The 13396-nt window shown below is 35.6% G+C and overlaps 6 protein-coding genes and 7 long non-coding RNA genes across 13 annotated transcripts, besides 1 other annotated feature; 7 read left to right on the top strand and 6 right to left on the bottom strand.

Annotated features, from left to right (window-relative positions):
- Positions 1–83: 83 nt before the first annotated feature.
- Positions 84–1138, bottom strand: qcr7 (ubiquinol-cytochrome-c reductase complex subunit 6). The gene has a single exon (NM_001023355.3). It carries the CDS (start codon positions 1042–1044, stop codon positions 631–633), a length of 414 nt encoding a protein of 137 aa, NP_588364.1. The 5' UTR covers positions 1045–1138; the 3' UTR covers positions 84–630.
- SPOM_SPNCRNA.7534 lies at positions 806–1233 on the top strand. Its single transcript, NR_196870.1, has one exon. It is a non-coding gene; the product is annotated as a non-coding RNA (long non-coding RNA).
- ima1 (inner nuclear membrane protein Ima1) lies at positions 1192–3953 on the bottom strand. The gene has a single exon (NM_001023356.3). It carries the CDS (start codon positions 3559–3561, stop codon positions 1714–1716), a length of 1848 nt encoding a protein of 615 aa, NP_588365.1. The 5' UTR covers positions 3562–3953; the 3' UTR covers positions 1192–1713.
- Positions 1789–2758, top strand: SPOM_SPNCRNA.7535. The gene has a single exon (NR_196871.1). It is a non-coding gene; the product is annotated as a non-coding RNA (long non-coding RNA).
- On the top strand, positions 3859–4149 carry SPOM_SPNCRNA.7536. The gene has a single exon (NR_196872.1). It is a non-coding gene; the product is annotated as a non-coding RNA (long non-coding RNA).
- A 1036-nt stretch (positions 4150–5185) lies between these two features.
- SPOM_SPCC737.04 (uncharacterized protein) lies at positions 5186–6906 on the top strand (the record flags this gene model as incomplete). Its single annotated transcript, NM_001023357.3, has 1 exon — positions 5186–6906. The coding sequence occupies one exon, from the start codon at positions 5186–5188 to the stop codon at positions 6449–6451; it is 1266 nt and encodes a 421-aa protein (NP_588366.1). The 3' UTR covers positions 6452–6906.
- On the bottom strand, positions 6751–7495 carry SPOM_SPNCRNA.1241. The gene has a single exon (NR_150105.1). It is a non-coding gene; the product is annotated as a non-coding RNA (long non-coding RNA).
- Positions 6885–7572, top strand: SPOM_SPNCRNA.1242. The gene has a single exon (NR_150106.1). It is a non-coding gene; the product is annotated as a non-coding RNA, possible alternative UTR (long non-coding RNA).
- Positions 7312–7642: an LONG TERMINAL REPEAT.
- Positions 7643–8084: 442 nt separating this feature from the next.
- Positions 8085–11013, top strand: SPOM_SPCC737.05 (peroxin Pex28/29). The gene has a single exon (NM_001023358.3). The coding sequence runs from the start codon at positions 8154–8156 to the stop codon at positions 8946–8948; it is 795 nt and encodes a 264-aa protein (NP_588367.1). The 5' UTR covers positions 8085–8153; the 3' UTR covers positions 8949–11013.
- On the bottom strand, positions 8497–8772 carry SPOM_SPNCRNA.7537. The gene has a single exon (NR_196873.1). It is a non-coding gene; the product is annotated as a non-coding RNA (long non-coding RNA).
- gcs2 (glutamate-cysteine ligase regulatory subunit Gcs2) lies at positions 9043–10635 on the bottom strand. Its single transcript, NM_001023359.3, has 4 exons — positions 10413–10635; positions 10160–10304; positions 9435–10017; positions 9043–9393 (listed from the first exon to the last, which is right to left on the bottom strand). Exons 1-4 carry the CDS (start codon positions 10515–10517, stop codon positions 9363–9365), a joined length of 864 nt encoding a protein of 287 aa, NP_588368.1. The 5' UTR covers positions 10518–10635; the 3' UTR covers positions 9043–9362.
- Positions 10906–13389, bottom strand: SPOM_SPCC737.07C (DNA polymerase alpha-associated DNA helicase A). Its single transcript, NM_001023360.3, has 4 exons — positions 13337–13389; positions 13117–13289; positions 12822–13058; positions 10906–12770 (listed from the first exon to the last, which is right to left on the bottom strand). The coding sequence occupies exons 1-4, from the start codon at positions 13376–13378 to the stop codon at positions 11240–11242; spliced, it is 1983 nt and encodes a 660-aa protein (NP_588369.1). The 5' UTR covers positions 13379–13389; the 3' UTR covers positions 10906–11239.
- On the top strand, positions 12800–13308 carry SPOM_SPNCRNA.7538. The gene has a single exon (NR_196874.1). It is a non-coding gene; the product is annotated as a non-coding RNA (long non-coding RNA).
- Positions 13390–13396: the final 7 nt, after the last annotated feature.

Raw genomic sequence — 13396 nt, forward strand, 5'->3', positions numbered from 1 at the left:
CTGTCATAAAATTTCTCAAAATAAGTTTGTCTGTTTAACAAGTTTAAAATTTGATATCACGATTTAAAAAAAATACTACATTAGTTGGTTTGCCTTACAATGTTTTGTTCACTAACTTATGTTATACCAACCATTAGCTATAATTGATTCAGCGAGAGAATAATTGCAAAATCATCTTCAGAAAGCGAAACTAAGAAACAAAAAAATTGTTTCTCTTTCAAAGATAACAGTCAAGGAAAAAGCAGCTACAAAAAATAAAAAATAAGAAAAAATCGTTGTTCAATTAAAATATGAAAACTGAAAGCATAGAGAGGAGAGGTCAAAGAGATGGGAGATATACCAGTAGTTAAAATAGAGCAAAGCAAAAACAGAGCGGCGTAGAAAATTAATCGCACACATAGTAAAGTCAAAGTACAGATAAACAGCAATATAAAAACTTTCGTTTCCACGTACTTTGTCGACTGATATAACCGATGAAATAAGATACGTGCATAAATTGTCTTCCTTTTTAGAAATTGGAGTTGGGGGTTACTTAGAAAATAAAATTCTCACATCCGTTTACTACTCTTTTAATTTTCTTGTCGGTTTTCATGAGAGGAATAAGTGGATTAAAGGAGGACATGCAAACTTTTAATGAGCATGAGCAGGAGAAGATGTTGCATGGGCTTGAGTCTCGGGTTTCTTAACAATGAGAGCGTCGAAGGCCTCACGCTCTTTCCTCTCCGCGATAACCTCAGCTAAAACAGGTCTGAGGTAATGGTAATCCTCCTCAGGCTTTGTCCATTCAGATTTTGGCAAAATTTTATTCTCAATGCTAAGTTGCATGGCACGGCGAATACGATAGACTCGATCGTAGGATTCCATCTTAGGCAAACGAGATAACGCCTTTTGAGTATCGTCATTCTCCTCCAACATCAAATCGTCGTATCGAAGACCATATTTACGGTATCCTGACAAATGCACATAGGCATTGGAGATGGGTAAAAGCAATTTCGTCAAAAATGGTGATTTTTGAATATACTTGGCAAGAGACACAGGTTTCATACTTAAACAATCACTTCAGCAAAAAAAAATTTCGTCACTACAAAATTTGCACTGAAATCAATAAAACTCTTAGTTTTGAATATTGGAAGAAGGTAAGATCTCATGGCCCTATAGTATGCCAATGAATCCTTCGGTCACCTGATGTTACCTGCACATAGAATCCTGAGCGGAATTAGAAAGTAATGAAAATCTGAATATCCTAGTATTCTCGGCTCATTTCTCTTAAGTTATTGTTTAACTCTAACGATTTTATAACCTAAACTAATTTAACGACGTGTCTAACATATATTCGGGAATGCACCATTGCTAGTATTCGTATGAACCAGAAGTTTGCTCAGGTTACATGTTCTCTTTCAGTACTAACCTATTGAAACGAATGAAATTTATCAAATAAAACTCGTTAGTATGAAAAATACTTAATTATATAGCTTTAATAGGAAAAAAAAAGTAAATTTATATTGGATCCCATTTGTGCGAATGCGCTAGCTCGAATATGTCGAGTTGCCAGAAAGGAGCTGAAAAACTTTAAACAAATGATAGCGACATAACCGCCTCTGGCAATATTAGTAACGAAATTTATTCCAAAATTGGATAAATTAATGAATGATTGGTTTGCAAAAGAATATATTCCATATTACTTTGCATCCACTTCTTTAAATAGTAACCAGATCAAGCCACCTTTCTTAAAGGATAAAAGTTGTGTTTCATAACATAATATGTGGCTAACACCAATATGCATAAATAGTAAATGAACATAGTAAAACGATTCAAACGCCATCCGCAAATTAACCCAACGAGGAACAAAATTGTGAAAGCAATGAGAAGCTTTGCATTTCGACGATTCCGGTGAAGAACGTTTTTCACCTGAATAACTTCTGTTGGATCGTTCTGAAGGGCTAAAGACTTACTAAAATGACTTTCAAGGCTCACTGGCTCATTTTGAATTTCGCGATTTTGACCATCCCCTGCTTTACCAGTATCTTTCTTTGCAGTGGACTTTAAAGTAGACACGGAAAAAGGTAAATTCTTCTCTATCACGTTATCACCTTTTAGAGATATGGAAGGGTTCAGGGAAAATTTACTTGGCTGATTAGACGTCGTATGAATAGAATCGTTTACTTTGTTGCCCACTTCTTGAGGAACCAGTTTCGATAAAGGAGAATTTTGAAGCTGAAGAGTAGGTTTAAGCATCGGTCGAACAGGACTAGATGTTGGAAGGGCGGCCATTTTTTTTTGAAGAAAAGTCATAGGGGATTCCTCCGGAGCTCTCTCACGAACAGACTGATTTCCCAAATGAGACGTTGCGTTGGTATTATTCAGAATTGAAATTGTCGCAAATTGCTGCAATTTATTCTGCCCACTAATTCCATCTTTTCTGTCACTCGATTCCTTTCCTATCCGATGCACAGAAGATGTACTTTCCTGACGCTTCTTGCGTGGTTTCAAAATTTCGCCAGTCAAATGAACTTCTGGAGGAGGACTTGGCTTTAAACATGAGATGCTAATCCATGTAAAACAAATGGTAACAAAGAAAAAGGCTGCATGTATTTGACGGAGTAAAAAATCACTTTCAAGATTGGTATCCGAGCTTAAGTTCAAAATTTCCGACTCATAACATGAAAGGAGATACAAGCAAGTTAAACGGATAATAAGATAAAGTGCCTGACATTGGATATACTGATCCCGCCCAAAAAGCTCCCAAGATGGATTGTCCATCATTTTGTACCAATACGGGTTCCAAAAGACAACGAAAAAACCAAGCCAATTAAAGTAAAAAATTTTGCTAGAGGATCCATCTAATAGGAAGTAAGAGATTGCTTTTAGAAATAAATTACGAATACCATCTGGTAATAAGCTTATTATCATAGAATGATACAAATGCCACACAATCGATTGCAAATAGAAAAACGAAAAACCAAATCCACGAAGTAACCAAAGAACAAAAGAAGCTTTTGGATAGTGATGGGGGACTTTTGCGTTTAGCTGTTCCTTTGACTTTTGCAGCCAATATCCTAAAACCTGATTTTTGGCTTCATAATCATTGGCATCAAGTTGGTCTTGAACGGAGTCATAGCATTCAGAGCAAACAATGGGAAATTTCTCTTCTATAGATTTTTTATACTCTGGTAATGCCTTCTCATAAGCCTGATAATCTGGATGTGATGAGTCTGGCAGATAATCAGCAAGCATCCGATTCACAATCAGTTGGTTCATTTGACATTTTTCACAAAAGGGGCTCTGAAAGGAAGAACTGCTTGGGAAATCCCGTATCGCGTAAAAAGGACCAACACCCTTGTCTTGAGTTGGGGTTGGAGGTCGATAATCCAGGATATCACCTTTCTCATCAATATGGTTGGTGGCTTCACAAATTGAGCAAGTCCAAGTAGACGTTCCGTCTCTAATTTTTTCCTTCTTCTTGTTGCAATAAAAACAAGTTACTGTTTTATCACCAAAAGTGGATTTCAATCCATCATCGGAATTTCCCAATCCAAGTGTAAACAATCGGCTAGATTCCATTTCCCATTATACCATTTAATGCAAAGTTCTCATAGAATCCTGTGTGTGCAAATTTAAAAAAAAAAAGGGAAACAACAAGTCAAACCAGCACACGTAAGAAGAAAACCAAACAACTGATATTCTGTGAGTTAACGGAAATAAAATGCATGTAAATATCTTTTATATCAAGGTACAAGGTGTAATGGTACAGAGGACCCCTTATACAGAATGACCTTTATCAAACACTTGTGCTGCTTGACAAAGTAAAAGAGAAGTACTAAATAACGAGTGAAGTAACAATTAGATACACTTGAATAGTATAAAAGTTTTCTTGAAATGTTGAGCAAGAAAACTCGAAGATTTCGACTATACAGTTTCCCCACGGTGCTCGTGGTGAGAATAGGGAAAAGGCCGACCGTCAGCAGGGTCCCAAGCCAATTCGTAGCGGGTTGTCAGAACAAAGTTCAAACAAATTGAGGATAAAAGGAGTTTTTGAAGAAATGAGCTGTTTAATTTTTTTTTGTTTGTATTTTCTTTTTCGAGCTTCCTAGAAAAAAAAAATTTGAACCATTGTACCAGAAGAACGATCAGTGTTTGTGGCTTATTTTTAGAGCCTTACTTATGATATGCTCTACGACGCATTGAAGTGGAATGCAATGAGAAATATCTTAATAAATTTTCTTTTTAATAAAACCAACCGCTCTTAATTTGTTAGGTGAAAGTCAACAAAAAATCTTTTTGGTATTTTATGCAAATAATTCGTTTAACAAAAAGTTTAATAGTTTTTAAGTTCGCTTAATTTTTAAGCTACAAAGGAACGAGTTTGAGAAGTTGTGTAGAAAAGTATTGACAAAATGTAGGCTGAGTGGATGTCTACAACAATGCCTACAAGCCATCGTTAAATGTCAAATGTATTGATGAAACAAGCCGCTTTTAAATGAAAGATTGCATTTGCATCTTAAGCTTGCGCCAACATTGACTGTTGCCCCATTGTAAAAAAAAAATTCAATAATGTCTGTCAATGGAAACGGTGTATGTCACTGACTCCAAAAGGTCATAATCATGAATTAAGCACGAAAACGAAAATTTCATACAAGTAGTTCATTTTTACTTTTCAATCCTTATTGCATGTTGAGAAAGGAAATCTAGTCTTGTAACTATAAGCAATAGACAGCATGATCATCTCTATTCTATTACAAGTTGATTAAAATTGATATGCTGCGCCATTAATTAACTTACGAGAGGCTCATCGCTACGATGAAATGGCTTAGACCATGATTATACAAAATATTATAGGGTAGAGACGATTAGGAAATTGGATGTCTTCGTAAACTTGAAATAGGACGAGTTGCGAAAGTTGATGTTTTACGTGGCTTGGGGAGCGTTGTTAGGAAAAGCATGATGAAGATGGCAAAATGGCTAAGCTAAGATAAACGATTTCATATTTAGTATTTAACAGGAAACAAAGCCCTTTGGAAAGAACCAAATTTTAATAATTTTTTTTTTTTACTTCATTTCATTACCTTTTATTTTTAAGTTGGACGCACTGTGGTTTTGAGATTCTGGATATTGGTATCCTTTTTCTTCTTTTCTACGATTCTCGAAGTTTTAAAAGTTTCAAAGTATTTTACCGACATTCGACAATATGTCGATATCTAATCAATCGGGTTTGGATATTTTGAGAGAAGTTGATGATGAAGGTCAGGAAAACTCTTTCTTGAGAAAGACTACAAGGAAAATCCAGCAGTTTTTTAAATCGGATCCGGGCTATCAATCTCGCAAAGCCGAGTACAACAGTCCTGCTAAGGCTACGGGCGATGTGAATATTAATGTTACGAGTCAGGATTGGTTATCCAAGTTGGATCGTAATCTATCCATCGAGAATTTAACAGGTAAAAGCTTGGGTATCGTAGTAGTGTCTGGGAGAAATAAAGGTCTCATAAAGAATCCGTTTTTAGGGGGGTTAGTGGATATTGTTATGCGTCGACAGGATAAACTATATCTCAAAAGTGTTGAGCAAGTGTCTTCTGAATATTCACCGATGCAGGAACAGGTGTACGAGTTCAAAGTAGATATGCCTTTGGTGCAGAAACGATTAGGGGCTTTTTTAAAGAAGAATCGAGTAGATGGATTAAGCCTTTCGATGCATTTTTCTACCGGCAACTATAGCTTGCCAGTATTAATTCGACATGTTTTACTATACGATTATTACACTGACGACATGAAGGACTCCCTATGGAGAGCAATGATCATCTACGTGTCCCGGCAGGTCACTTCCAATAAGTACACGAAATTTCATCTTTGGTGCGTACAAAAGCGGATTGGCAATATTAGAATGTACTTGGTACGACCGGGAGACGTTTATTCATTCCAAGGACAAACTAGTTGGGCCGCCATTTGCAACAAAAGTTACATGTGCAATATCCAGTTGGAGCAGAGTCCTGAAGTTAGTGTTAAAAGTTCTTTACCAAAATATAGCAATGAACCAATTTTCCAAAGCAAAACGATAAGTCAAGAAGAAGTTGGATGGTTGTTGTTTATGCTCTCTATAGGTAATCACGCACGTGCGTTTCCCATTCAAAATTATCTAGCCAATACTGTGATGGAAACAGTATTGCCTGTTGAACTGAGATGCCCTTTCCTTTCTAGATCGGTTGACTGTGAAATTTTTCAAAAGAACACCAAGCGTCGAGTAATGGAAAAATGGCGTCAAGAATTCAAAAAGGACCTTAATGTGTGCGAAGAATTGGAATTCAAAAATGTTAAAAAGAGTGGTTATATGCAGCCTCTTTTTGATCTTACCATGCCTCTAGGTTGCTTCGATAGCTTGGAAACAAAAGAAATGTTTTACTTACGGCATAACATTGCTGGATTCCAGGCAGATCTTACCCCATACCCCATGAGGATTTAATACATACTACATATTCACAAGTGCATTCTCTTAAGAAATTCGGTTTATTGAAAAAAAATTAAAAATTAAAAGATTAGTGCAGTCTTAACACGAATTTCCTTTTTATTAATGAAAATGATGAGATTAAGTCATGCACGAGGCAATTTAAAATATTTTGTTACTGTGCTTTTTTGTTTCTTTTGTTTTTCTGTTTTCCATTACTTACGACAACTTTAAATTTCTCATTTTTGCATACTTCTGTTTTCTTCTCTTACGATTTTGTATTTATATTCATCATCTCTTTTTTTCTGTTATTTTGTTGCATTTTCATATTTCATTTCGGATAATGGCCGCTTATAATTCATTATTATTATTATACTGTTTTCCTTTTTCGCTAGCTTTATCTTTAAAAATCTATATTTCGTTAAACAGTTTAGACGCTGTGAAAATAAACGGTTTACCTAAGTCTTAATATATGTATAAGTAAGCTCGATATGTATAGCGTCAGTAAACAAGCACCTGTTGTTTTAGACAGAAAGATCATAATCATTTATAGCAGCAGTAGAAAGTACGAAATTCAGTTTAAGGCAAAATTTTCCTAATTGCAAATATTGGAGGGATTTTAAAGCATACTAATTATCGCTTTAATTCTTTCCTTTTTGACATTCAACGAAATATCTGCAAATGAGACGCTCAGTTAATGAAACCAATGACTTTCAACTTGGGAACTGATTCATTCCTATTGCAAAATGTTGAAAACTTCTTTCCTGAACCGCGAAAATCTCTTAAACTAAATCGCATTCTATCTATTCGCTTTTCAGCGTCTTGAATGAAAAATAGAGCAGAAAACAAGCCTTCAGCACAAGAGAGAGCATGAAAGTCGTAACGAGTAAACGACTGTTAGGAATGACAGCAATACTGGACTACTCTATGATACACCATGTTGCGTATTTCTATATGTCACAAGCTCTACATTGTATTATAGATACCCGTTGATAAAAACTATTAGTAAGATTGTAAATAGAGCTTCTACTGAACCTCGTTTCACAGTTCAGTTATGAGCTATATCGGTGACCGATACTAACAGACTTCTTATAACAATAAATATAATATTGTTAGTTAACATACCGCTTACCGCTATGTTGTAAGTCGCTAGAAATCTCGCCGCAGTTCTATATATCGTTAAATTAGTTCCAAACTGCATGGACAACAAATAGTGAACACCAAAATACCACTTAACTACTCATTATCTTACACTGTAAGGTAAACAATATAATGGCAAATCATTTCTCGACACGGTAAAAAAGACTTCTTTTTAGATGTGTGGGTTTATTAAGCATTATTACCTTTTGAAAATGCAATAATGTTAATTGAATCAATGGCAATCATGGGAAGACATTGCTTCCATCGGACTAATTATAGTTAGCCAAAGAAATTTTCAATAGAATTGGAATTAAGATTTTTTTTATAAGTTAGCAGGCTCTTCTAGTTCCATCCCTAGCCAGGAATCAAACGCATTGATTAATTTCTTTGAACTAACAGCGGCTTTGAACACAATGTATCAAGCTACGCTAATAGCAAGCTTAAACGTAGAACCGTATTCAACTTTGAGAACTCAGTGTCAAATTTCCTAATTTCTCTTCTTTTCTGATCCATAGTGCATATTTGATTTTAAAAGAAAATTCCTACAGCGTTTTTGAGGGATTATTAAATTTACTCAAGGATGCAAAATGAACTGAACCCGATTTTGCTTTCGCAAAACTCAATTCGGTTTGCAACCAGAGTTGCTATTTTCTTCATTATTCGAGACGAACTTGTAGAAGCAGTGACTTGGAGGCATCCTGTAAAATCTATGTGCTTGGGACTTACGATCACGTTATTGTATCTTCATCCAGTTTCATTTTCGGCGATTTTGCTCTTGGTATTTTTGACAATGATGCCGATAAGTATGACCCACGACGTTACCACAAATCTTAAAGATTTACAAAATTTCATGGCTTCTTACAGCTCTTCTTATGATCAACTATTGTATTTTCGACAAAATTATTATCACCACATTACTCCCTCTGCTATTTCATCTGGACTGCTAGTTTCTTTAGTTCTCATATTCCTGTTGGCATACCTGCGCATTTCAATTGACCGTTATTTACCAATTGCTATTTGGATTGGTCTAATTTCTCTTCACCCAAAATTACGAAGCTATCTCATTCAGTTTTATTCTGCTAAACGAGACCATGTGCCATATCTTCAAATTCGAAATGAGCTCGCCCAAGTTTGGAGGCACGTTGACATTTCCGGTTCGCAAACAACTACTCGCTACACTTCATTTCCAAAATTCAATCCGGAGAATTCAGTGACCTCCCTGGATTTGGTCGAACCGCCAGAGAATTATTCTTGGGCTCCTCAAAGCGACTGGACTTTTGTACCTCCTAATGAATTTCGGAGATTTATCTTATGGAGTCCCCAACCTCCAAAGATGAACAGAAAATCGTCACACGGATCAAATTTGCCCTTGTGAAGGCCTTAAAGCAAACATTGGTTGTAGGACTTTAACCCATTGTGTACTATATGTTTCGTAATTAGTTAGAGGTGTGGTCTAACTGTTTTACTGTCTGTTGTTTAACTATTTATTAAAATTTATGTAATCATTATGAACAAGATCAAAATCATATTATTTCCCCCCCTTGTTTGCTAGTATTCGATCTGTGCTGCTACCACTACTAAAAAAAAGTCTAACTGTTTTGGTGCCAAAGCTATAATTCACTTATTATAGATTCGAAGCGTAGAGGACATTATTGTTCGGATATCTTTAGAACCTTTCAAACACGTTTGATATTCTTGCTTAATTCTCAGTAGTTGGTACAAAATACATTAACGTGGATATGGTAGCCAAAACAAACAAAAAGTTCTTTTTTAATTAGATAAAAAGCGATTACTCGGTATAAGTGCTTTGAACAATATACCTGAATATTAGTCATTATAGCTAGGACAATTTTTTTCTTACCCCTTTTGATGAATAACGGCAGTATGCCTTGTCAGAATAGTATATCGAATAACCCAATCCACACGTGCGGGATTAGGAATTTCCGGGCAGGCTTTATGTATAACAGAAGTAATTTCACTTTCGCTTAAAAGAGCAGAAGGATCAGAATGAAAAAATAACTTCAAATGATGTCGATCAGCAAAATTCAATAGGTCGTTTGGTAGTTTACAATTTTGGCCTATGTTAATTTGGGTGGATTCAGGAACGACATTCACGGAAGAAATTAGTCGTTGCAACTCATTGACACCAAATTCACTAACGCCTAAAGTGCCAATCTTGCCTTCCCCTACTTTTTCCTCTAATAGTTTCCAAGTGTCAACCCAGGACTGAATCTCTTGCGGAGGTATCTCGTCAATTGAATCGTAAATTTCATTAGAAGAGCTATTACCACTTTCCTTTAAGAAAGTTATATGAGGAAAAGATACCACCAGTGTGGAAACAAAATCAATGCCAAAAAGCATATGTAAATTATAAAACACCTGAGACAGTGTCTCTTCCCTCTTTTTTATGTCTATGTTCTCACCGTCCAAAAAGAAAAGCTTTACTACGCAAAGTTAGTGATCCCGTACAAAACATTCCAAGTGATTAGGGCATTGAGATGAGTGTTCTATAATGAAAAGCATTTAGAGAACTCGTGTATTCCAACTCATTCCCTTCCCTTATCAATGGTAAATTGCGGTACTTACCAATAATTTCATACTCCTCTTGTTTCCCATCTAGTTTTTGAGGCTTTTCGTTTACTGGAACCAAGACTTTAATGTTTTTCTTCAAATTTTCATCACCATCACCCGTGAATTTCGTGAGCTTAACGTTCTCTAGAGCTTTAACCAACTAGAAATATGTTAGAATACATTTATGCCTACAAATATTCAAGTATATTTCTGCCCAAACCCAAGCAGTACGATACTCGTTTGAATGTCCAATTCATCATTTGCTTACTTCTAAATTTGATTTTATACGTGAAGCATTCCAAATGCCAGACTTTAAGTTTTTCGTCACATCTCCAGTATACAAAATCAAGTGTTTTTTCTCGTTCTGAATCATTTTGCTTTCAAATAAGTTGAAGTATTCTTTTTAAACCGAAACGTCTTCCAGAAACGTATTTCAAAGGAAAAATCTAAGCGTTTGCAATAAACCAAGTTAATTGAATGTTGTGATGGTTGATGACAAATACATGCATTTAATTTCATAATACTAACAACCGACTATGTCAACTGAGAAACAGTTTAATGAATGTTTTATTGAAATACTAAAAATAAATTACGACATAAATAATTAATAGAAAACTGAAATTACACGAACACTTGTTATCGGTACTCGTTTCATCGACAATATTAACTCCATTTACTGAATACTCGATTAAAGGAATCTGCAGCAGTTCCAAACCCTACGAAACAAATATAAAATCTCTATACTGATTAATATTGATCCTTCGGAGCTAGTATGGATTGTGTAACAATATAGTGTTTGATTATTCTGTAAAAATAATGATTTCACCAAGCTCTTTTAGACATAAATCTATGATCGTCTTAAATGTTATATATATACCCATATATATCAATATATACTAGGTATCATCTTTAGTAAATTTTACGAGTAGGAAATTCTTGTCGCTAGTGGAGCAGAAGCAAAGTTGCTGAAAAATTGATTTATTAAATCTTTGTAGCTAATTAAACAAAGATGAACAAAGCGAAAATTTCCGTTTTTTAGTAAGCCAGTAATTTTATTAAATAAACAAAACTTTCTTCAAGCGATCTGATTTAAGTTTACTCAAACATGGTTGCATCAATATCCATCACAATGGCATTTTCCTCCAAAAAATCAACCCATTGGTGAAAGAATTCACTAGCCCACTTTACAGTGTTGCTATCCCCAATTACACAAAGATGCCTTTTAGGCCTTGTGATGGCTACATTGAGTCTTCTCTTTTCTGCCAAAAACCCTACTTCCCGAACATCGTTGCTTCTGACTAGAGAAAATATAATTGCCTCTTTCTCGCGGCCCTGCACTTTATCAACGCTGCCCATTTCAACCTCTATTCCCTTTTCCTTTAATAACTGTCGTATAAGGGCTACCTGTGCGTTATAGGGAGTAACAACTGCTATGTCCTTAGCTTCAAGTCCAGCTTCTAGTAGTCCTGATATATGATAGCTAACAATCTGAGCTTCCCAGTGATTGCTCTTACTGTCTTGGTAAAAATTTTGCATATCCTCTGATCGATCATCTTCTTGGTAATTCCCCAGGGTGTCGTAAAAGTAAATTGGTGAATCAGTAAGTTCAGTTTCTTCGACGTTTTCTAAATCCATAAGTAAGCGTTTTTTTACTTCTTCAGCGGGAACTAATTTGCTATCGTAAAATGTATCAGACGGGAATTTACTAATAAGTTCATGCATTCGATATTGTATATTTAGAAAACATTTAACCAAATCTCCTTGAGATTTAACCAATCGTTCAAACATAGATATATAAGGCCTTTTGCTTTGTACGTTTGGTGAAAGTTGCATATGATCGCCAGCCAGGATCACTTTATTCATTCCCAAAAGAGGAATCCAACATTGTGGTTCCAACGCTTGTGAAGCTTCATCAATTATCACTGCATCAAATCTTTGGCCTTTTAACTGCCTCGATCCAGCACCATGAAGAGTACAAAACACAACCTTACTTGCCGAAACAATATTCGCTACCGTCTTAGCTTCGTATTTTCGATAATCTTTGCGAAGTTCCCGAATATTTTTGTAAATTTCACGACGCTCTCTACCATTTTTAGTTTTTGTAATCTTACTTAAGCATACATCTATGTCTTCGCTTATTCCACGGATTACGTCTCCATTATCACCCGTTCGTGATAAAACATCCAAAGAATGATCCAAAATCGATGGAAGGAGCCTAGCAGGATGCCCTAAGCGGACCATGGGAATCCCAGAACTGCTTAGGCGATCTACTATGTTGTCAACTGCCAAATTGGAAGCACCGCAAACCAAAATACGCTTGTTTCTTAAAACCAACTGCTGTATGATTTCAACTAAGGTGTGGGTTTTACCGGTTCCTGGTGGACCATGAATTAGTGATAATTCCTTGACCGCAATGGAAAATTTAACTGCTTTCTTTTGGCTTGCATTTAATTCTTTGTTGAAATATTTAATGTCACCGATTAATTTTTGGTCTATAGAAACATCTGCCTTCTTCCTTCCAATCAAGGTGTAAAAAAGTGAGTTTCGATACTCCGGGATACTTCTTTTAAATTCCAACATAGTATGTCTCATTCTTTCATACGTAACGCGATTCACCAATTTGACGCTTTTCAACTGTCAGTCATTTTTTTGTAAGGAGACATTGATTAAAACTTACACTGACAAACGCGTGACGGAAGAAGGAATATCTTCTTCAGACTTTAAAGCAACAGATATATGTCTTTCATGCACTCGGGTAACCACACCCTCCACTGAGATATCTGTTTCGTTGGGACGTTTTTTTTTGGAGGATTGAAAATCCTGTCGAATACTGACAACATCACCAGGTGAAAAAGAGTTTGCTGGTAATTCTTCACCATTGGAGAACGCTGGATCTTTTTCAAAATCAATGATTCTACAAATTAAATGAGTTAAAAAAGAGTCATTATGTCGTTTCGAATGCTTAAATGTACGTTTTACCACCAAATCCAGTTTTTACAACTCCGATTCTAAGGTTGATAAGTGCTAATCCTTTTCTTTGTAATACGGACAACGGAAAGCGTTTTATAGACTTTTCTGTCTCATCAACTTCGGATTTTTGAGCTTCATCCACAAATTCAATTTCCCTATCCCCAAATTTTTGTATCTGACCATTATTAATTAATAAAGTTATAATATTAGTATTAAACTTACCCAATCTTCGTCCAAACAAATTTGTTCATTTGAACTAGACATGCTTGTTCTGTGTGAGTG

Source organism: Schizosaccharomyces pombe (assembly GCF_000002945.2).
Source record: "Schizosaccharomyces pombe strain 972h- genome assembly, chromosome: III".
NCBI lineage: Eukaryota > Fungi > Ascomycota > Schizosaccharomycetes > Schizosaccharomycetales > Schizosaccharomycetaceae > Schizosaccharomyces > Schizosaccharomyces pombe.